At 37.1% G+C, this 25327-nt stretch overlaps 1 protein-coding gene across 8 annotated transcripts in view; it reads right to left on the bottom strand.

Annotated features, from left to right (window-relative positions):
• The window catches only part of BCAS3 (BCAS3 microtubule associated cell migration factor), a 372839-nt gene that overhangs the window by 235508 nt on the left and 112004 nt on the right, over nt 1-25327 (bottom strand). For all 8 annotated transcript variants that reach the window (XR_009960449.1, XM_062592657.1, XM_062592659.1 and 5 more), the window contains one exon: nt 15891-16155. Coding sequence is in view for 7 of the 8 variants with exons in the window: in XM_062592657.1 (XP_062448641.1) it covers nt 15891-16155 (265 nt within the window). In the remaining variant the exon portion in view is untranslated. The remainder of the gene's footprint in view (nt 1-15890; nt 16156-25327) is intronic.

The raw sequence follows: 25327 nt of genomic DNA, 5'->3' as shown, positions 1-25327 counted from the left end.
TCTCATCATCCTAAAGACACTCAATGCTTCCTTTACCCTTCTTTTAATACTATATAACTGTAAGCTTTGGGTTTTTATTTATTTTTCTACAAAGTACATAGACCTCTGCATCTTAGAAAAGCACAATAACAAAAATGATGAAATTACAAAGTGTATTTTGTGTTTCAGTATCTGGCCTGAATGTTGGTCAATACATTTTAAGAGAAATAGCAAGGCTTTAATGAATAACAACCCTACTGAAGTCTCAGAGAACCGATTTCATTAATAGCAATTTTCCTGCACCAACTTGGAATAAAAAGAAACAGGAAGGGAAAAAAAAAACAAACTCTTTTTTTAAATTAAGACTGAGATGCAATTAATTTTTTAAGATTAGTTTCATAACGCATCCCTGGTTCTTATAGAAAGCAGCATGAATAGTTTTTTGCATTATTGTCTAATTAGTTACTGCTGTATGTAATCAAAGCCTCTCTGAAAACGTCTCACTCTCCTACATTCACCACGAGCGACTGCATGCTACACAGCAAACAGGGAGCGATAGCTACGGAAAGGGTTGCAACTGCCTCTAATTTGTTTTCTTTTACTTGTTAGGAATATAATGATTAACTATGAACTACTGAACCGAATGACTGCACTGCACCAGGTTTCTCTCTCTTTCTCAAGGCAAATTTAATTACTCCCCTGTCAACATCACATAGTTTTCCAAATGCAAAACTTACTTTCAGTTAATTCAACAGAATATCTGCAGCAGAAAGGTGAGATATTTACAGACGTCCCTCCTACAAGAGGATGAGTTTCTTTATTTCTACTCAGGTTGAGGAATCCCAAGGCAGTTAAGGATACTCAGAAGACTACGAGATTAACTGACCATTTAGCATTTTAAGAAATATTAATATAGTAGTGAAATCACATGTATTTTTAGGCTCACAGAAAAGAAATCACAAAGAAAAATAATAAAGTGTATAAAAAGAACTGAAAAATGCATTAAAAAGATGGTGAAAGGGAACAAAATCTAAGACTCTTTGGCACTAGAAAATTACAAAGCTATAAAGATGCATTACTCTTTTACATCTTTACCAAATTTCTGGCTAAATTATGTTTTAAGCACTTTGCAGTACAATTCAGTTACAAGAAGTATTTTCTTAAGAACATTACTTTTGACTCACTTTGATACGTGATATTTACACTTTCATTAACATGAGCATTTAAATTTGTGCTACAATAAGATACTAACAGAAGCTGTGGCATCTACTCTGTACAGAAGGAAAAAAACATATCCTTTTCATTTGAAAACAGTCATAACAACTATAGGAAAATAAATAGATTTTTATCTTTCTCACAAGCACTGCCCAGCTGCTAAAACTGTACCTATATAAAATTTCCTTCGTAAATTGCTTCCAGTCCTCAGAGAATAATTTGCTAAGTGCAACATTAGGTAAGAGCTGAGATGTGATTTGTCCATAACTCCTCAAGGAAAGAATATTCCAAGTTCAAACAATTCCATTTTAAAAGAATAGCTTAATGTTTATGTATACAAACTTCCATAAAAAATTAACTGAAGTAGAGCTCATAAGTTTCAGCACTTCACAGTATAGATGTAAAAAATTTCAAGTCACTTAAAAAAATGTAAATATCCAACATATATTCAAATAGATTGCTAGGCAATAGTTATTATTTCTACAACAATATTAGTTATATGTATTTTAAATAACTGTGATACAAGACAAAAAATGAAAATTGGAACACTGCAAAAAGGAGAAATTACTTCTGATGGTAGAGTTGTTCTTGAAAATCTGACCACAATAATGTTGAGATGTTGCAGATGAACCAGGTTAAGGAAAATATTGCTTTATAGAAAAAGTCTAAAAATATTTTCTTTCATTTTCACTGAATTATTTTAAGCTATTTTTACGATATAAATGTTCTATACATTCATATCTTCAGTGTATACAAAATGTTACCTCAGACCTATCAGAAAGATTAAACCTTGTCTTCTTAACAGCATAGCCTTGGGGATACAGTAAACGCACTTTCTGACTAGCATCATTTCTTTACTACGCATTTAGGAAAAGCTTTATTCTAGATTCACTATTGGAATGGAAGTGTCAAACGTTACATTTAGTAAGTCATTCAGAAAACCTCACAATTTTATGGCGCGCTACTGCGTGCCTCCAGAAACTCAGTGAGAAGCCACCCTCCATTCCTCCAGCCCTCAGAAGTGTGAAGCTCCTCTTGCATTAAATGGGAGTTCTGTGTCCAAACGATTGTAGGATCAGGCCCAAAGAGCACAAAGAATGCAGTCAAGCATCAACATTATTTCTGCAGTTCAAGCAGTTGTTGATTCACTGTCAAAGGACGCGACAAACAAGCCAAAGTTTAAGTCCTCCAGAAACACCAAACATGTTTTGTGTACTCAAATTACCTTGCCGTGTGTGGACTGTATATACTAACACTCGTAAGGTAATGCATACATTGGCAAGAATAACCCCCCCAAATTATAGCTACAACAGAGTAGCTTCACTTAGCACCAACAATTCAAAGGCTAAGTTGGTTTTATACTGAATGTTACATGTAAGTCACACTGTACTGACTACTCATGGAACACTTTCTACTGCAATTAATTTAGAGAAAACTAATCACCAGCAGCAGCACCACCACAATTTCATAGCAAATGTGCCCTCTCAAAAATTAAAGTCCTAATATTTTCTATACAGCACCCCTACCACTTTGCCTTGGTGATTAGCCAGAGTTTGAGCTTAGCAACCTTCAGGACAAAGTTCAAGGCAAACCCTTTTGGTCAAATGTGCATTTCCAAACTGTTCATGGAATATATTAAAAGCAGCCTAGCTTAAGGTTCATTTTTCTATATTCCTTGCATTTGCCTATACTTCTATATGCCCTCTTCAGCTTGGGCCACAGCTCAAGATGCCCCACAAAAGGAAACTCTTGCATCATTTCCACTCAAATGTAACAGATTCAAGAAGGATAGAAAGTATCCATAAGGGTCCAAATTCCTCGTTATCACCAAACTCAAATCACAAAACCTCCTACAATTAATCCTAAATCAGCACTTGAGACTTCCATTGCACAAAATTATATCTCAGTTCAAGCTCTTGATGAATCTATTTACTAATTTTACTAAGTGGCTTGCAGGCAGAGAACAAGCACACAATTTACCAAAAGTAGAGGATGTTCTGCATTTGGTATTCTAATAGCAAAAGTTTACTTGCAAGTACAGCGTTTCTACTGAGATATGAAAAATATAACCACTTAGTTCTCTCTTGGTACCTGTTGGCAGTGTTTGGAAAACACTGTCATACCATCCATTCGAAACCCGAGCCACATTTTTCCACAGATTTTATTCTACAAATACTCATAGGAAAAATGGACTAAATTGAGGATAAAAGTGAAGCAAGAAAACAACAATGGGCTTTGTTGCTACACATAGGCAATGGCCTGTCATGTTAGCCTTGCAAGGGTATATTCCCAAGCCAGTCATCATTCACATACTCACTTCCACCATTAAAAAAAAAGAAAAGAAGGGAAAAAAAGTGTGTGTGGGGGGAGGCCTGAAAGTGCCGGACAAAAGAAATCCCAGCAGACAAAGAAAAAACAAATTAAAAGCACCATTATAAAACACAGATGCTATAAGGAAAATAAACTTCACAAGATTTACCGTTTTTTGACAAAGCTGGACATCTGTGGAAAAGACATCAGTAGCTACTCCCAGGTAAGGCCTTGCAAAGCGTATGTCTCTTCTGCTTCACCTTTGCCTGACACTACTACCTTCCGTATTTAGGATAAGGCTGACTTCATAGCTGCAATATGCACCGATTTAAAACTACCTGGGTATGTCAATATCCATCATCTAGACACCTTTGACATGGTAATATTAAGTTACTGATAGCTACAAATTTTAATTTAGGAGCAGTAGAGAGTGGTTTTCCCCCAATTACTTTTAAAAGTATAAAATACTCAAAGACAGGAATGTGAGATATAGACATTTCATCCAATCACATATTTGTTATAAATATATTTTTGAACATGAAAGAAAAGCTATGCTTAGGAGAAAATGTACTAGACTTACTAGCTTGCAACACTTTATAAAAAGCATTCAATCAAAAGTAATTAATATAGTAAACTTGTCCTCTTCTGATCAACTAAGAGCCTTGATGAATTCAGGCCAGGTTTCAATTTGGTCAGCATTTGAATGGGGTACTTCAGGGCACTCTACTGTCAGAGATCATCTTTTAGGAGAGATGGAGAAAATCATGCTGATTTTTGCAGCTTTTAATGACACACACGACAAAATGCAGCGCTGTAGATAAACTCATGCTAGCCCCAAGAAGCCTGTATATTAACAGAGCACAGTGCAACCAATGTTATGCCAAGGTACCCTACTAGTTCCTCAAAGTATCATGCTGATGTAGCTACATTGACCCATCTACTGTAACTTTGCCCTTCTCTTCGTTACATGCACAGCACCATCTTAATGCAACCAAACTGTTACCTTCCTCAACTCTAGCTCTAATACATCTATATCGGGGATCATAGCCTCACATGCAGACAACAGCCTCAACCTAGTTTGATCTGTTAAAGGAAACGGTACTTAGTAATCCATGATCTAGCTATAGATCCCAAACTATATTCCTTAACATTACAGGAATGCAAACATCAACTTAGCAAAGTGAAATTAAATAAATTTTACCTATTAAATTCCTCCTAGCGGTTTCAGGTGTGTGTGGTCTGTCTCCACTTTGTCTCACCTGGTTACTAAGCAAGGCAAAGAGGACAGTGTTTTCTAGTAGGAGAGTAATAAGCATTTTAGTTTTTCCATACCCTTGAGATAAAAAATTAGTGGCATTGAGCACCTCTCAGCTACAAAGTAAAAGGTTTGTGTTGATTTTTCTCTTGTTTCTACTCCTCTATTACTCTCCCATATAAAAAAACTCTTGATTAATAGTAACATCATTAGAATTCAAAATCATTTGATTAGCCTTTATATCTTACAGGACTTAACAGATCAGGTTTCAAAGTGCCCCACATATTTTAATGACATTAACACTACATATAAACATCTTTAATATGGTACATAAAAGCACAGTAACTTGAGGCTACGTAGTCATTGGCAGGCTGACTTCAGAGAAAATGAATTTTGTTTAGCTGTTATTTCTGCCCAGTGTAATGCTGAAGATTCCTCAGCTAAACATTCACTAATTATATAATGCAAGAGAAATAAAACCTTTTCTAACTGGAAAACAGCAAATACCAGGGAAAACAAAAGTGTCATATATGTGGTGGTTTATTTTGTTTTGCTTTTTATTCAATATGAAAAGTTTCACAGATGAGAATAAAAAGCTTCCCAGCTATAGCTCCAAGACTTTCACCCTCTTTTCTGACCTTTTCTCAGACATGTTCCAGTATAATCTGTAATCTACTACAGTCGGAAGAGGAAACAGCAGCGCCCTGGTGAGAAACACTGCCTTGTGACCTGAATAAAGACCTCTGCGGAAGCAATGCTGGCTCACAAAAGTAGTTTGGAAAAGTATGACAGACAAATTCAATAGCGTCCAAAGAAACATTCAATACTTTGAGCACTAATTACTGCCAAAGTGGGTTTTTTCTTTTGTTTTATTCAAACATGTTTTATCTTTGTAAAATGTTACTCATTTTCCTAGAAACAGGAAGTCAAAAGTCAGCTAGCTGTAATTACTTTAGTTAACTAAAATTAACACTTCTAAATTAGATCCACACTGCAATTTCCTCAAACTGTATTCTACCCAAGATTAGCTTCATTTCTCACCCTAACCCTCAACATTTACAATACAATTACACCCATTAAAGAAAGTATATTTTGTATTAGCTACAGCATGTATGCACACATGATTTAGCTATTCATAGCAATTTTTTCTCTCAGCTAAACTGGTGCAGGTCCAAAACCTATCATTAAATTAATTCTGTGCAAACTGATGTGAGAAAGTAATGCAGCCATTTGTTTTTGTAGTGTTTAAAACTGCTTGTTACTGAACTTTCTAAAACACAGCTGCACTAATTCTCATGCTTATTCTATGAAAGCAGAACTTTCTGTCTATTTGCACACCGGAAGGCATGTAACGGCAACCAGCAAGCTCACACATCCAGCATGCGAACACCAGTCCAAGTGTCTCAGCTAGGGATGAGAGACAGACTCCTCTGCCCTCTTAACCAAGCTTCTTGAACTTCAGCTGTTCTAAGCTCTACTCTTTTCAAGTTTCGTGCAGCAGCATCTGCACAAAATCTGAGCATTTCCTCATAATACTCCTCCCTCTGAAGTTTCTTTTCTTCTACCAGTTTCAGTTTTAGAAGCTTTGTCCCTCGGCTACCAAGTGTCCCACCAATGCCCTGAACATCTCTTGTCCCTGGAAAAGGTTAAGAGATGAGAAACTACAACAGATCCCTTTGCTGCCTGTTATCTCTACCAATCCAAAATGAATTATGAAAAAGCAATTCCAAATTCAAGCTCTACTTGGAATTAGGATCCAGCATTAACTTCTACAGTTAGTGATGTATGGCTGACCACTATTCCTCCATACATGTTTTTTCTTTTCCTGCATGGAAAAGCAGCTATATTCACAGTCTACAGGAGGCAAAGAGGAGGCAAAGCCAGGCATGCTAGCAACAGCGACAGCATTCTGCTCTCGCTCCCCGGAACTGCACGTCAGCAGCTACAGGAACATCCACAGACTTAACTACCATGTTAAAAATGCTCTTTGGAAAACTGGAAATGAAAATCTGCTTCTCTTACTGTTTCCCCGCCCATTCTGTACAGGTACAGACAGGGTACCAGTTTGTTGTACTACAGTTACTCCGAAGATCTGCACAGTTTAAGTAGCCTTGAAGCACTTAATTGGAACCCAGCCTCCCCCCGGAAACACACACACACACATCTGGCCTAATAATTATCTTTCAGGATTTATTTAACCGAAAACATTGTTGGTGCAAAACTCAACTCCATCTATGGGCAAAACTCTCCCTGAAGTAAAAAAAACAACAAAACTTGATTGCCAGCTGTTGGCTCCAGGCTTCACATAGCCAAAAAGCAGACTGTAGCAGTAACACTTCAGCTGGTTTGCTCCAGATGGTAGTTACCAGCAACATTAGCTAAACTGGCCTTTCTACTATTAGGTCATCTCTAGCAAACGCCAGCTGCAGGCAGGGGTCCAGAGAGTTGCCATTCTGTTTACACACGGCTTTGCACCTTCAATTCTTCCCAGATTAACAGATTGCAAGATTGTTTTCTCCTAATTACGGGTATGCCTACGTAGCATTTTACGGACAGATGCAAAGGTGCACTGCCCACGCCCCACAATGTGTGGCTACCACAGCACTGCACCTGACTTTGTAAATTCTTCTGCAGAAAGCTCAGACTTAACACTCTGCTAATGTGATTACTACCGAGGCAGGTTCTGAGCTCTGTGTGTTGAAATAATTATTCAATTTCTCGTACAAGGAAGTTTTAGTAAAACATTGTCTCCTGGTCAGTGATAAAGGACTCAGGAAAACAAGTATGCACTATTACTGCTCCTTGTCATTTCCTTCATGCTTTCCTTCAGGGATGCCTCCAAGATGCTTCAGCAATGCAAATTTTAGAAAAATTGGGTCCTTCAGACTTCCGTTTCAAATTACATAGGAAAAAAAAAAGAGAGATCTTTGCAAGCTATTTCCTTTTTAGTACTGGGACAGTAGTGGCAGAAAAACTGGTCCGTTTGTGTTAAAATTTTAAGAGATTAATCTAGGTATTTCTTGAAGGAAAGCTCTGTATGCAACTGTGTTGGGCGAGGCAAAAGGAAAGTTCAATAGCAGCCCTTCACCCAAAGTTAGCTCATTAGAATTTGGTATCTATGGTAAACAACATGTTAACAATACCTTTGTGGCTTATTTTTGTACATTTTTACCTATACCTTATTTTCCCTTGCTCTGTCTGCAATAATTAGCATATTTTTTAATGACTGAATTCAAACCAGGTTGAATGCACAGTATTTATTCCAAGCTATGTAAAAAAAACGTGCCTTGAGAACCACTGCATATGAGAACTTGATAATAATAGCCATGAATAATTATAATAAATGGCTTGTCTGAAACACCCATAGAATAGGAACTAAAGTAAACCATAGCAATCTCTCTCCCTCTTCCACCCACCACACACACCCTCAGCAGCTCTGCTCTTTTACCCATGACCGTTAAGGATGTTTTCTGGCTCTGTGACAGCATCGTGACTCAGGTCATGAGAAGTGTCAAAGATGCATTTCCTTGAGATGGGAAAAAGCAACTGATTTTAACAGCACACAAAGACTAAGCAAATAGAATACGCCAAATCAGCATATTTAAGAAGGGCAAAGATAAACCTTTTAAAAGATACAAGTATATTTTATTTTCAATCTTACTGCTTATGTTTCTTTCCATAAAGTGTTTACATTTTTCAGACTACCAAAAATGCACAGTTGATTTAAATGCCTTACTTAAGAATAATAAACTCAAAGACAACAAGAGCAGCACCCATTTACTGCGTAATCAATCACTGATCGTATACACAGAATGTGATTCAGCACTACAGGCACAAGGGGGTTGCCTTGGATTCCCTTTCAGTGGTGGCAGCAGCTGTGCCCCCAAGGTACCCACTGCTGGGGAAGCAGACAGGGCTTGAACTCAGTAACTTCACCAGATAAAATTACTGTTCCTAACAGCTATTCTCTCATTCCTTTCTCTCTCTGGTTACTAACAGAGCGCTTCATATTCAGGGGACTTCACATTATTTCCTTCCAAACCTTTCTTGTCATGCAACACCTTCAACAATTAAACCTCCTCTGTCTGCTTATTCGGTCTCTTGCAAAGCTCTAGATTCCACCTTCTCGCCTTCCAATCACGCGTATCATTACAGGCTTAGATCACTTAGGTAAAACTACCTTTTTTCACCTATAGTAGCTTCCTCAAGCCACTCCTTGACCCACCAACATATTCTGGACTATGCTGTCCTCCCTGTCCTAGGCTCTCTCCCTTCTGACCCGATTTCAGCTCTTTCCCCTTTTGCGCTTCTGACACAAACACCATTCAATACACCCTTCCTGGCTGAGTCATTCAGTGACCATCTCTTCTCAGTTGGTTTGTTATTTCCAAGATTAATCTTAGCAACTGCTTTTATGGTGATCATTCACTATTTTCCACAGTGAAATTCCATTCAATTGCACATTGAACTCTCCTTTACAACATCGTTCAGCTCTACAAACCAACTGCATACAAGCAAATCTGGTTCCTCTGGTCATACAAAGGTTTTCAGGATTGAAGCAGCCATAAAATGGTGGAGCATATTCCTTCTTGTGCATCACTACTATCATGGTTACTGATTTCCACTGGTGAGAACGGCAAACGCCCAGCAAAAGCAACGCACAATCCACAAAACATCTGTATTACTCAGGATGTACAAGAAGGAAATAAGCCAGCCTGTCTTTCATATCCTTGGTTAACTAGTAAGAGCTGCAGAAGGCAAAGCATCCTTTTACCAGTTAAATTATGAGGAAAAAGTTGAGGCAACAACAGAAATAGTAGAACCCACAATGTCATTTTATTAAATCATTTTCAGGGAAACACTTTAAAAGCTGATTACGACGTCTCGTTAGACTCGCTACGACATGCTCCAACACATCAGCACTTGACTCTACGGAAGTTTTTTTAATTTGATGTTAACCAAGACTGAAACTATCCACCGAAGCAGGAGAACTTCAGTCCAACTCCTCTCTCGGTTCCAGCCCTCCTTGCACCTCCCGGCCCGTCTTCGCCGCCACGCTCTCCTCCGTGCTGCCCATTGCTGCCCCTCTCCAGGTTTACGCGCAGTATTTCCGAAAGAGGTTGCTGTGACCCCTGCTTTGGCATTCGCTGTGTTAAATCACTCAGTCATATTTTTACACTTTATCTCTCAGGAACTGCAGTTCCCTTCTGATGTCCTCCAATCTTCAATTTACCTGGAATATTCACAACTTCCTTCTGAAATGCGTAGGCAAATACACGTTTGCCCCAGTCTGAGACCTACACTGTTTACCGAAGCCCACTTTTAAAACACTTCATGTACAGATATGAACTTCCCTTGTGACAGAATTTATCAGTCTACTTCCCTACTTACCCTGAAGGGAATGGATCTTTTCCTTCCGCTTCAAAAAATATGCAAAATATACCGCCCGCTGCTTTCACTGCACCGTTGCAATACGGCAGCTAAAAACCCGGCTCGTTCACAACGCTGCGGCACCGGCCGGTGCCCGACCCGGTGCCTCCGAGGGGCTGCAGGCGCCCCACGCGCCCCCACGGCGTCGGCCACCGCCGGCCGCGCAGCCCCAGGCGCCCGCAGCGCCCGGAACCTTCCGGAAGGCGGCGACCACCCTAAGCCGCGCCAGGCAGGAACGGCCCCGCAGGCCATTTGGGGATTTTTTGTTTGTTTGCTTTAAATCGCCTGCAACCTCTAGAGGGAAACGCCAGGTGCGTGTGAAGTTAACAGAGCGGTTATAAATTATAACCGGCCCTTTCCCCCCCTGAAGTCAGAGGATCTACAAGAGAGACTCATCGACTGCAAGGTAAACTCTTACTGCCCTAATAAAAAATAAAAGTCTCTTCTTACGGTATTCAGTATGTTTTACGTGTACAAAATAACCAAGAGCACACCTGAGAGCTTGTCTGGAGTCATCAGTAAATATGTATATTTAAAAAAAGGAAAGAGAGAGTGTGTGCAATCAGAAACACATTCTCTCGAAGCATGAATAAAATTTCCTCTGAAAACTTATCTCGCACAAGCCAGAGTGAAGCGTTACTCCGGCAGCGCGCGCAGGAGGGTAAGTCACGAACCCAGACCCGGCGCCAGCGGCGCCGCCTGCGCGGCCATCGCTGAGAAGACGTCGCCCTCTAGAGGGGCCGCGACCGCTGCCGCCGCCCTCGGCGCGACGCGGGGCCCCGCGGAGCAGCGGCCTCCGCAGCGCAGCGGCCTCCGCAGCGCGTCCCCCCGCCAGACGGATCCGGAAAACAAGCCGGCGGGAACGGCCGCCCCCGAGAAGGACATTGCCAGCGCAACGCCGCCGCAGAGAGTCACGGTCAAAGAGGTGTGAGCACGGAGAGCACGTCAAAAATTGGGCCCGTTCTATAGCATTCTTTATTGTTTCTATACCTTTATAAAACTTATTTTCAGGAGATAGATGCTACAGTTTACAAAAAAAGAAAAAGCTTAATAGAGACATTTCAAATAACTGTTCTCAGCCCACGTATACATTGCCAGTTCTTAAGTTAAACTTCGGAAAGGAGCTGCCTCCCAGTGTTTTAAGTTATTATATAGTTAATTTTCTTTGAAACTATTTTTGTCCTCCTCTCTCTAAATAGGTGGTTTCTTAAGTGAGTGTTACTTAAAGGAAACCAATCTGTTTTTCAGGAAGGGCTGATGATGTCAGTCCTTTCAACTCTGCTTTCCCATAAGAATTCTTCTAGTAAAAGGAGTTTCACTCTGGGAAATAGTGAAAAGTAACGTGAAAATATTTAAAGCATCTCAGACTGCATGCTTACCAAACTTCTGGATTTATGCTTGGATTTTAATCATGTTGCATGTTCGTTACAAAGGAAGGAAAAGTGAGAGAAAGCCATTTAATTTCTAAAATCAAAAAACACAGATTTTTGCAATGGAAATCATACTATAATAGAATATTTCTAAAGAGCTAAATTCAAGCCTAAACGCTATACATAAAGTACAGCTTGTTTTTTCTCAGTTCTAAATTTATGTATTACGTTTCCACTTAGGCATTAACTTTAAAACCAAATCACCGCATATCATGAATGGTCTTTTAGCAAAACTACACAACCCAAATAAAAACTTCAATCCACCATTAAAAAACAACAACAACAAATCTTATTATTATTGAATGTTCTTAGTAAGTGAAGATGTGTAATGAAAGGTTCCATGTACGCTTAACTTAGTATGTTAACATTTGTGCTATGTTATGACTTTTGAAATCCTTGCAATGAACAACAGATAAAAGCTCTAAGTACATTCAGATAGACTTGGTGTGAGAAAAATGATCATACACACCAATTTTTAATTTGCAAAATAATGCTTACAAGTCACACAAAGGTTTCTATTTTCACAACAAAGCATACCTGTAAGACAGCTACATACTATTACCTCTATTTTACATATGTAAAAAGGTCACATAAGGCCATATTCTACTTTAACTTGCAGCCCTGCAACCAATTGAGGTCATAATAGTCTTATAATAGTAAAAGCCCATAAAAGGATACCAACTTAACTCAGATATTACTGACAACATACTCTGGCAACCCAACTGAATGAGAAGAATATAACCTTGCTGGATTAACAGATAAAATAACCCAAACAAAATCTATGTTAGCTATAAAAGGTGAAAAAAAAATCTCTTTATCATCTTCTATTTAACAGTTTATTTCATTCTGCTAAAAAGAACAAAGCCAAACGATGATTCATTTGGAAATGAATTCATTGTCATCCCCAATAAAGGCTTACATTGTATGAGTAAACAATTGGTAGGGTACTCAGAACAAAATGTAAATAGATTGCCTTGCTACTATACACAGAGCAAACTGTTTCATTTTGAAACCAGAAGTTAAAAAACAAGTGAGAAAAGTATTACGAAGTCTGAACTCTGCAAATATTTACAGCAACAAAAACAAAACACAAGTTTATATCAATGGGCTGTAATTGGTAGCCAAAAGAAGAGATAACCTACAAGTTTTTTGTTCACAGAACTCCATTCTTTTGGCGTAAGATTGTTGCAATGTTACTGTAACATGAAAGAAATACTAGCAGAAAGACAAACAGGAGTTTTTGTAGCTTAGGGTTTACTCAAAACTTCTCTAAACTGTGGAAGACGTAAAAAGGAAAATCATGATGTCAAGACTTCACACACACAGACACGTACACACTCCAGCAATAAAACCTGTTTACCACAATCTTTTCTGAATTTGCAACAGTGCTTTTTGGGATACTTATCTATGCTAATATTTCCATTATAATCCTCTGCATTTAGGAGGATGACTGAGGAAAGTAACAGTTATTCTTTCTTGAATAGTAATACAGAGTAAGAACATATGTCTAACTCCCAACTTTGTAAAAATTCTAAGAGCCCATGAATTAAAAACACTCTATTCTTCAATATTCTATGGAAAGAAAGTACAAAAACTCATAAATAGACCAAAAAAGACGTGAAATAATAGTTTTTGGTAATCTCAAAAGTTTCTTTTACAAACTAAATGCTACACATACACGCCAGAGAGATGATTATTTTTGTGCTACAAAGTGGCAAATGAGTATACAAAAATCAGTTGAATAATATTTACCAGGGGTCACATAGCAAGTTAAAAGTAAAGCTAAGAATTATTACCCAGAACTGTTCTGTTCTGCTGTGAGTACTAGCTATTCTCCTGTCACAAGACTGCCGTAACTCCTCCAAAAGAAAATAATTTAACATTACAGTATGATAAGGAGTTGTTACAATCTGTGTAAATCCATCTTAGTTCACAAATTAGAATAATCACCACAGTGCTGGCTAATCCAACTGCCACACATGCACACAAAATCTCTCCATTGAAAGTCACTGTGAACTTCATTTTTTTCTTCTTTCCAAGTTGATAATAAAGGTTTTTTTGTAAGTAGCATATAATAGTGTTCAGTATCCTGCCCGACTTGTGCTAGGTAAACTAAAAGATTATCAAAATGAAAAAGCAGCAATAAGTATTGCTAAAAATATTATGGCATTTTACCAAATGAAGATTATTTAAAACTAAAAATCTTTATCTCTTGTCTAAGTTTCTCTCTCTCTCTCTTTTTTTTTTTTTTTTTTTTTTTTTTTGTAATACACACAGAACTGTTTTGTTTCAAGTCCAAAATCTCTTATTTTCATTCAAAGCACCACGGTGTTCTGGATTATCTCATTTAAACAATAACATGTGCCCAATATCCTACAGTTATTGCATACTCTTATGCTAAGTCTGCTGAGTGGACATGTGTTTTGTTAGAGTAGCAGATGAGGAAGAACCACTTTCTTGTAAAAGACTGCAGTATTATTTTTGAGATCATCATCATAGAAGATCTCATCACAGTCATCACTCACTACTTCCAATTACTGAGGCCCAGTTATCAACTTTTCAGTAGTCACAGCAACCTTTCTGCCTTGAAGTCCATGAAATGATAATGTCAAATGAAACTGCTGCTGCTTCTCATAAAACGTCTCAAATCTATTTTAAAACATCAAATATACCTAGGAATATTGTAAAGGCAAGAACTTACTGTAGTTTCCCTTGACAGAGAGCAGAATTTGTTGGATAAAAGCTACAAAACTTGATAGCACCTTCCTCTTCTCTATGTGATGCCCACAGTCAAAAGAAATTGGATGCGCCATAATTGTTTACAGGAATGCCAAGTCTGTTTCAAGCATGACATGCTGAGTTGCTGTATAAACGGTGAGAGAGAAGCTACAATGGTAAGATACACACGTATCACCAAGAAGAATGAGACTGCTGAGACATTTGGGTGACCTCTGATGGCTCCAGGCAGAAGAACATGGTAGATGCTTCAGAACAGCAATGTTAGTTTAGAGAAATTCAAAAGAGAAAACACAGAGGTTTCTTCTGAGAGAACTCTTGCTCCCTTAATAATCAACAAGCAATGAAAATGCCCCTTTGATTCAGAAGCCCCACAGAGATCATCTCTAGCAGCAAACGTTGACTATGACAGTAGGAACATCCAGCAGTTGAGTTTTCACAAGCACATCTAATACTAACAGCAATCAGAGAGTAATGCTCTTAGGCTGGAAAGGGGTGTTTGGCCCTCCCAAACCGATATTTCACCATTCACTTCAAGGGAAGCTCCGACTTACTCTTACTCAAAAGGAAAGGTAAGAATGAGCAAATTCTGAACCCAAACAGCAAACTCTGAATCCAAACAAACTCCAGGAATGACCTCAAAGAGGAGAGCAAAATAAACAGCAAAAAACAAACTGAAGAAGCTGGAACATTGATGATTTTTGAACCTTTTTAGAGGTTTCCCTTCTCCTTTTAGTTTCCCCAAAGCATATCCACCACAAAAATAGGAGCTACAGATCAATTTTTGGATTTTTTTTTCTCTTTTGTATATCCTGTTATTGGCCACATAGATAAAATAAAAAGAAAAATTTGAAATGGATAAAATCTATGCCACCAAGTTCAATTTTGCCTACTTATTGCGTTTCTTCTCAAATAACATTTAATGTGGATATCCAGGTGTCTTCCACAGTCATTCATGTGGATGAGCAATGAGAATTTTAGGTAATTGCATTTAAATATAGGCCAGATTACTGACCTTGAGTTAGCAGTGAAACAAACTCTGAAACCTACAGACCACAAAACTTTCAGTTTAGAGTGGAAGTTATTAACACCTTTGAGATAGTATAGTTTACTTAAGTGGCTGTAAAATTAGAACTATCTTCAAGTATTTCTACCATTGCTCATTCCTATAATACCTGCATACTCTACATACTCTTGCACAATAGTCACAGCACCTTATTTTTATGAAGCTCTCGTATTTTTAATGGCACAATCTAGGTGGGCAAATAGAACGATCTAAATCTAGTCTTGTAATCTCCTGGAAAGCCAACATTTCCATTTTTCTAATTGCTGGCAAGTACTACTGAAATGTGAAGTTGGAATACTATAGTGAAGGGAGGCAGCTATCTAGCAGATAATTAAGTATCTTTGAGGATGTGAGAAATACTGATCCAAGGGGTAAATTTGCTGACAACGTATGTGTCAGCAGGGAGGCAGGGGAAACTACAAGAAAAATAAATAAACAAACAAACAAACAAATAAATAGAGGGATTTACCATGGAGCGGTGAGCCAGATGGGCTGCTTGACAGGCCTGGAACAGGGCTACAGCGACCTCCTTGTTTAGAAGTCAGTTCTTGCTCAATCTCTTCCAAACCTGCACTCTTTTGGAATCGGCTCATGCGATTTACCACTCGGGGTGACATGTGTGTTCGGACACAAGGCTGTCCACCATAGGGATTGATGGGAAAAACATGGGAAGTGCCACGAAGCGTGCTGACCACAACCCAACGACAGTCATGGCTGAAGGAGATATCTTGTACCTGGAAAACAGAAAAGTGAAATGGATATATGGTTAACGTGCACTCATCTAAACAGGACTGTCACGTTTTAAAGGACAAATCTTAATAGGAATCACGAAAGAAAAGACTAAATTCAGACATTAACTTGAGTTTTCTCATAAATACTGACTGATCAAAGATCTTTCGTAGGGTTTAATACCTAGTTTAAATGTACTTTTCAAAATATTCTGAGATTTTTCTTTTCAGGATGCCTACATTCATTAAAACAACCTGTGTTGCAAAGCACTACATAAATCCACAAGAGCTTGCTGTAATTTTTCTAATTTCATTTACTTATACAAAGTTTTGGGAAATCATTTCAATGACACATTCTATGACAGCTGCTTTCTTGCTTTAAATTTTAAAAACTACCTAAGGAGGAGACTGGAGAGGGAAGAGAACAAGACACAAATCAGCAACATTTTCATATTTATGTCAGATGGTTTTGGTATGTCTAGGGACTAAGTGATAACCAGAAATCCAGATTCATGACTTCACTTTTCATCTGAGTAGATGAGAGTGTAATTACTTAAACATTATAGTTAGAATATTCAAAATCAGATCCTGCTGAAGTCTACTTTGAGAAATGCTGGGCCTGATTTTGAGAAATACATGGCACCCTAAATTGTATTTAAAAATCAACAGAGAAGTACATCTTACATATCACATAATTTAAACACACACATACACACACAAAAAAGTCAATGGCCAGTATTTTCAAAAAAAAGCCTATAATGGCCTCTAATTCTGTTACTATCAGTTTATCTCTCAATGGAGCGACCATTCAACCAGGTTTTCCTGATGTATCCTCCTCTTCGGGGTTAACATTTTATCAAAAAGAAACTTAACAACTTTGGCCATATTTCTGGGACGAATTCTGGATGCCATAAAACTAACAGCAGACACACAAGAATCTTTATTAAAGAGCTATTAGAGCCCCAAGAAAGACCTCAGTTAATTTCTTTTTATGCATGTAAGTACTTATCCATCACTTGAGAAACATGATTTTCATTTTAGTTTTTCCTTAAAATGCCTGATCTTGAGGTAAAAATATTGTTAGATATTTTCTGTTGTAGCTACTGCTTGTGATTTCCAGATATGAATTCCAGAAGGATTTAATTCTCTTAAGTGTGCTTTACATAACACTTCGATGGAAAGCAAATTCTTACTGCGGAAGAAATGCTTTAAAAGAGAGATTCAACTTTGTTTCCAGGCCCATACTGGCAGACAATTCAAGAAAACAAGTAGACTAGGTTAAAATGATTTATCATAGAAAAAAATCCCCAAACAATTCTTCCAAAATGTTTTTAAAGGTAAAAGCTGACCAAAAAGAACCACGTACAGAAGCGGGAATTAACATGGCAAATAAACTTACACATGAAAGATTAGTTTTCATTATATTATTAAACAGCACAAACTAAATAAAATTCTTAAAGATTTCGCTAAAGCCAGTTTTACAATACACTAGGTACTCAAATTGGAGTAAATACTGATAAAATCTTGACAAATATTCCAGAAATGCACTCCAACTATTCCAGACAAAAGCAGCAAGTATTCATCAAAGTGCAACTTTCCAACTGAGCCCTGAAGCCTTGAGATAAAAAAGGATTTAAGTCTTGTGACAAGATATTTGTCTGACAGACTGTCACTATACAAAATGCTTTATCAACATTACATAGATAAACTAAAAAACAGCACTACACACCTGTTCTTTTCAATTATAGTGACATACTCAAATGATCTGCTAATGATATAGCTAAACAACCTCCCAGAAATCTGACAGCTTTAGCACTTGCCGTGATTCTGGTATTACCGATATAAAGTCACAGCACTTAAAGCTGCTAGTTTGCCTACAAAGTGTTTCACCTTAATAGATCGCTCAAAAAGGATTAGAGACCCCCTAGGGATTAACAAGAGCCAAAAAAAGAAACGCCAAAGCCACAGTGTCAAACTATGGCACCAAGAGTATTTAAATATTTGCTGTTCAAAGAGAATTTCCACAGGTCAAAAATGAAACAAGAACTGTATGCAAATTAACATTCTCAACTGCAAAACTCATTAGTATAATAAAATCATTAAACTTGTTGGAATACATTTCCAATTTCTAATAACATGAAGAATGGCAATGGCTGTCTTTAGGTGCTGGCCCATCTGAACACATCACTGTTTTCCAAATGTGTCATTCATTTTAGATCCAGCTTTGAATTCCCTTGCTGATTTCAAAAACTGATTGTCCCAGCCTCGCTCAAGAACACGGCTTTTCTCTTCCTTTCTCCTTGCTCTTCTGTGCGCTCACTCCAGCCTCCAACACAAGCCTCTTCTATCTGGTTCTACAGTTTTGTGTTCCTAGCACGACAGTCTTCTCCCTCAGAACTGCAGCTATCTGCAATGTGCTTAACAAACCTCCCTGCAAATCAATGTCTTTGAGTCTTATTTACAGAAGAGATACATGGGCCCATCTGTGCCTTTTCAATCGCTTCCCTTCTGTACTTGCTTCAAAAGACTTCACAGCCAAATTCTTTAACTTGCTGCTTTCACTCATGTTTACCACATACCCTCTCTTACACTACTTCATTTGGTAGAGGATTTAAAACATTTAATTTTCAGACCATTTTCTACGGAACAATGGAGAAAAAAGTATCTTTATTGCATAACAAATTAATATGTTTCTAAAATATTGTTCAATTTACTATGCATCCTTAGGATTATGTTGTTTAAAAAAAAATATACAAAGGCCCTGGCATGTGGTAACTCAAGCCAAAACAGGAGGAGACAATCATTACAGGATGTTTTTTCTCAAGCTAAACATTACACAAAAAAAGAAATATTCCCAATCTTCAGGAAGAAAGTTTGTAACAATGTAATCCAAAATGTTCTCTTCAAAATAATGATCACAAATACCAACTCCTGAACTGCAGTGAATATCATGGTGATGACTGCTTAAAATACAGCTGAAACAACAGAAGCAAAGAACAAACAGGTTTTTAGGACTTGTTAAAGTCTTGACAGATGTGTGAACTGAATTATGATTTACAGAAATATATTTATGAAAATTTACTTAGCAATAACAAAGTGTGTTTTAGAAGCTACCTTTATACCTGTAATGATACCACTTACATCTCCTAAAAGTCTCAAGGATGCCCTAGCTTGTCTTTCAGAGATGTAAGACTAGCAGCAGTGTAATGGAAAGTTCAAGGAGTTCAGTTCAGAGTCTCTCTCCAAATTCATATTTGAGCATGAATTAAATTTGTCAGAGTGGCATATATCCATCTTTGCAATGCAAGGGATCCTTAACTTCTTTTCAGTAGAACTGGAAGAAGGCGCTGGATCAAGCTAAGGTCAGAATGCTTGTTCCAGAATTCTCAGAAATCACTTCAAAAAAAATCAGCTGTGTGTGTCCATGAAAAAGATGTATATAAATTAGCACATCAGACTTGTTGTTATCTACCACACTGTTACTGTACATTACACAGAGTTCTTGACTGCTTATAGTATAAACAAACTGCACAGTGGCCCATTAGTGGTTTTCAAGTTTATTCTAAGCATTGCAATTTATTGCTGTCCTTTAGGTTAATGTACTATTATTCCATGTATTTATAATATATTTCTGGATTTGTTGTTAATTATGATGTGATGTTTAGATACCAAAGATCAATCAAGACCCCATAGTGTTTATAGATATATGTTAATGAAGCAAAAAACACAGTAGGTCTCTTTCAATTCAGGATTTATTCTATAGCTCAAGGTCAACATCAGACTTAATACTCATGTTTGTGTTTCAATATTTTATCTATCTTCTGCTATCTGTCCCAGTAAAGGAAAATATAGAGCTGAGATTTTTTTTTTTTTTAATTCAGGAACCTTTAAGATATTTTAATTTGCAATACTAAGTATTTTTGTGGAGAATGTCTGCATTTTCTCCTAGCTTCACAGTTTTTCTTGCAACACTCTTCATCTAGGTATTCACTCCTAATCTCTTTAACTTCTCTTCGGTCTTACACTATCTTCCCCTGCCTTCTTTCAATTACCCTCCTCCTATGTCTCTTTTTAAATCTACTACCCTACTTTCCTCTTTTTGATTACTCTAGAAAACAGAATGAAAATCTTACTTCTAGATTCAGAATCTGAACTGAGTGAGACAGTACAGTAATTTCATATACGGAGTTCTAAAAGGGTATATCACTTGTCAAACACTCTACTGAACTCAGCTTTCAAAACTGTAGTATTAGAAAATCGTTTTACACAAACAGATATACTGAAAATCCGGAGGGAATTACCCTAACTCTTCAAAGTTGACATTTACTTACTTTATATAATGGAAATTTGGATAATTTTTTGCTACCATTCTTTCCTTATTCTCACAACTTTTCCAAATTTAAATATAATGTTAGTTAGAACATATTTACTAATTTTTTAAAATTAAAACCAACATTTCAAGCCATAATTAAAAAAAAGAAGAAAAAACAGAAGCAAGGGCAGCACATCGATTAAAATGTGGCAGTCAGAGGTATGGTTGATTATAGAAATAATCACATGGGACAACATGTCCTTGAAAATGACTGACAGCCCTAGCCTATATATTTCAGGGCTTCTAAAAGTTTATATTGTACTAACGTGCCTCACACTGCTTAAATTTGTATCATCATCATTTGCTTTCTCAGAAAGGAGAAGAGGCTATACTGGGTTATCACAGTACCTACAGAAGCAAAAGTGATTCAGATGGAGAGCCTGCAAACCCACACAACCGTGACAGTTGTGCTGCAGCAGCAGGACTTGTGTGTTCCCCAGGCAGACCCACTCCTGATGCCAGTGCATAATGCAAGAAGTATAGAATGAAGTTCACAAAACTGAATGATGTGTTTTCTTAGCAAGTATAAGAAAGAACTATTAAAACACATTATGATTTTCCTAGTGCTTTTCCTCCTATTTCCCCTGAATTTTGGTAAGTTACATCAGTAACAATAAGCATCCTTGTACATCTCACTGCATTAAATTCTACCTTAACAAAGCAGCGAACAACAATGAAGCATAACTAGCATTACCACAACAGCAACTTAACCCAGTTTTACGCACACTACAGAATGTCACAGAGAAAATTTACCATTATTTGAAGGACCTGGCTGAAGTATTTAATTATGCTCTGCAGGGAGATGGCAGAGGAAGAATCAAAACCACTAAACAACATGAAAGAGCAGTAGTACTCAAGAGGCAAGGGTCAAAATAAATTAGAAAACTGGTCTGTATTTGACTTTTTGGTTGAAAAAAATTAAAGAAATGATATGGCAGCACACACAAGTGAAAAAATAGTAAAATCATGGACTAACACAATGTGATTCATCAGATCTACATGGACCCAGCCCTGTCTCTCTGAGTAGTCAAAACAGATTTCAGCTCTACATAAAACAACGGCAGAATCTGGGCATAATGAGACATTCATGTAAGGTCCTTCAACGATAATAGCTACTCTGTAACAATAACTGAAACTGTAAATGCCATCATGCTCTAGAGCTCTGTCTCCTCAAGCTAGTTAGGTTACTTTTAACCATATATTTTTTTTTTTTTATTGGCTGCTTTCAAAGACCGATCAACTTCCCTAAATCAATCTTTATTATTTCAAGACTTTTCCCAGGCATGATTATTTCCCAGAAATACTGTCTTCAAGAGACTGTTTCAACAATTGCAACTATGTAACTATAATTATGTCAAACGATAGGAAGAAATTAAATATTTATAAACTATTCCAACATTTCTCTGTCTGAATACAGTATGTGACAAAACTTGGTATAGTCTCTAAGAAGTCGCATCACAAAAACATTTACGCATTCCCTAAAAAAAAGTGTAAAATGTTCCGTGGCAGCCCAGGCTGAAATGTTTTTATCATTCTGTCTGTTTACCTATACTGATTGAAGTCAGTTGTAACAGCAGTTTGAGTCAGAATAACAGAAATCTGACATTCTAAAGATTATAGAGGACCCTGGCCATCAGCCCACTGATGCTATCATTACGTTTATTTGTTCTAGGTTGAGATAATGCTGTTTTCAGGCTTTTTCTTTTGTTTACAATTTCAGATCAAAGAGAAAGGATCATCAGGTGACAATCTAGCTTTCATCTGCAAGTAAATGAGCTTCCTTAGCTCAGAACATGCCATACATTATTGAAAAACTTGCAAAATGTTCTTGGATAAAAATATGAGTGCAGTAAGTATTGATTCACAATGCAGGAACCATAAGACAAGAAAATGTATCCTTAACTAAAACATACACACACACACATTTGTCCCCTTTACAGCTGAATTATGCAAGTGTGGATTTTCTGAGAACTTTAGTAGTTAAATGGTTTACAATGAACCTTTGTGCTGTAACATAGCACAATCAAACTGGTTTCTTGTTTTCTAAGAAACAAAAAACCCCACCCAAACATGAATTTCCAAAGCACAAGTAAAATTTAAAGCCCAAAAGATATTAATCCAATCTAACTGAAATACTGACTTCTAACTGTTTGCAGAAAAGTAACTTGGAAAGTTGTGATGGTAGGACTCGCATGCCTACAACCAGTGAAGTATCTGAGCACTTCACATGCTTTCATGGCTGCTGTCCTCAAACTTCACTTATGAGAGAGAGGTCCACTTTCCACCTTACCTTGCCTTGATCTTTGCCATACAAAAGAGTCGGTTGCTTCATTAGAAGCTGAGCTATCTATTCCAACTCAATCCTTTATTCAGCAGATATGGCTTCTTCCTACATTGGCTGTTCAAAGTCAGTAAATACAACGTGGATTCCTAATAACACCTTAGAAGTCAGTAATAAATTCTGTTTCATTGTTTAAACTATGCTGAAAGAGAATCATAAAAATCACGTTACAAAGACTAACTGTGAATAGTCTGGGAGAATACTACTACTTACTTTAGCTCCACATCAAGGAACAGTAAGCTCAAAAAGCACAGTATCTAAATCTGCGTCAGCATCACGGAACCAACCCTGACCAGACCAGCATGGCGTATGAGCCTTACAAAGAAGGCCACTGACAAAGAAGCTAGAAGATGACTAGCAGGTGCATTCAGATCCAACTATAGGAGACACTAAATTTAGTACAAAAAAATACATACGATCTTACGTTGAATATCAGTGCAACTTGCTATGAGCAGCATTTCAATGCAGAGAAAGCTTATTTTGCTGTGGAAATTACAAGAAGCTCCTTTCTTTTTCCAGCAATAGAAACATTGCAGATAGCACAGGTAAAGCTACTGGGATAGACTGTCAATACAAAAATTCCTGTTTTGTTTTTTGTCTCTCAAGTTCAGCATTCTGAAGCTTTCACTGCTTGTCATAGTAAGAAAAAAAATGTGAAGAAACTCACTCTTTTCAAACCTAAATTTCATACAATTACTTAAAAGACTTTTTATGAGGGCAAGTTCTCCTAAATTTCATGTTTAATTATACTTATTCTTTAACTTACTGTGTCTAGATCTCACTTGATCTCGTTTTATATATATATATATATATATAGAGAGAGAGAGTATAATATATATTTTATTCATATACATAAAGTGTGTTTTATATATATTTACACACACACATACATAATTTTTTTTTTAAAGGAAACAACCTATTACCAGTCAAGATACCTAGGATCACACCACAAGGTAAGTTCTCCAAAATATGGTAATTGTACATTTTTTACTTTTTGCAGACTGAGAGGCAAAATTCTGACATCCATGAAAGGAAAAAGAATCCATGTAGGCCTCTCTTCAACCAGCATGTACATTTCAAAAATGGTTAGGAAAAGTAAAAGTCGTCTTTCAGACAGACATTCTCAATTCGAAACCAGACTTTGGCATGAATTTGGAAAAATCAAAGAATGGAGCATGTTTTTCACTACATTATAAAGTGACAGCACAACTAACACATCTGATTGAGTAGAAAGACACATGTGACTTAGAGATACTACATAATTGTGGTAAATCAATCAGAAAATACCATTATAAATTCACAACATTCTTTTTCTTAAATAAAATTTAAGCATGCAAATTAATCCGCTAAAGATACTTCTGTATTTGAAGGACAGAGGGGACTTGTCTCTTTCTCATAGGAAACAGATGAGAAATCCTACGCTATTAGTCTGCCCTTCCATCACTATAGACAAGGTAAAATGGAGACTGGGAATTCTGTAGCAAAGGAAGGTATGCCAGGTCTGATGTCCTAAAGTGGGTGAAAGCAAGACTTATACTCTGTTAGAACAACAGATATATCCATCAGCATTCGGAATGCGACATACATGGTTCCCAAGTTTCTTCTCCCAAAGCAAAAAACTGGTATGCAATGTACTACATGAGGCACATGCTGCAAATCCAGTATTTTTTGGAAAAAAAATTATCTTACTGTACCCTTATGCACAGTCAGTTTGTGCACAAGGAATGACGCTAAATTTTGGAATTTCTATTTGTCCAGCAGTTTATTCAGAGCTATCCAGACAGGTTCATGATACCTTCACAAGTATTATCAGTGTACCAATTTCTTTGTCCATGAACTAAACAGTCTAATAACACCAATAGTAAGTATTTGCAAGAATGCACTAACTGATGAAAACGCAACAACAACATCTAGCTTTAAATAAGCGGGGGGGGGAAAAAGTCTTATTGCAAATATATAAGCACTGTTATACTCAAGAAAGGAGGTACAGTGGCTTACAAAGTGCAGCTCAGAATATCTCACCGATCATTTTAAATTGAATAATCTCCAGAATTTTTGTCTGTCAAATGCTACTTACACACGAAATTTTGGGAACAAAAAAGCAGAGCACAACACCACGCACTACTGGTCTCACTACAAAACTGGAAGTACTATATTGTTCAAAAAGCAAAAATAAGAACATCCATATTATGTGAATGTTTTAAACAACAGGTGTTTATGTGGAATTACAGGTACCAATTGTTGCTAGAGAGTTTCAGTTTTTAAGGGAGTTGTAAAATCCACTCATATGCCACTGACCAGTTAGATTTTTCTCTATTCTATACCCATTCCATACTCCTCATGTCCCAAGTTAAAATATACAGCAAAAATTAAAGCAAATGTTTTTTACTCTTTCGGTTCTAAGATATTAAATCTATAAAATTCATAGCAAGAAAGATTTATTACTAAATCATCTCATATTTGCT

The sequence above is a fragment of the Rhea pennata genome, chromosome 20, assembly GCF_028389875.1.
Source record: "Rhea pennata isolate bPtePen1 chromosome 20, bPtePen1.pri, whole genome shotgun sequence".
NCBI classification, from domain to species: Eukaryota; Metazoa; Chordata; class Aves; order Rheiformes; family Rheidae; genus Rhea; species Rhea pennata.
The sequence above is the reverse complement of the archived record's forward strand: the minus strand, read 5'-3'. Positions and strand labels throughout refer to the sequence as shown.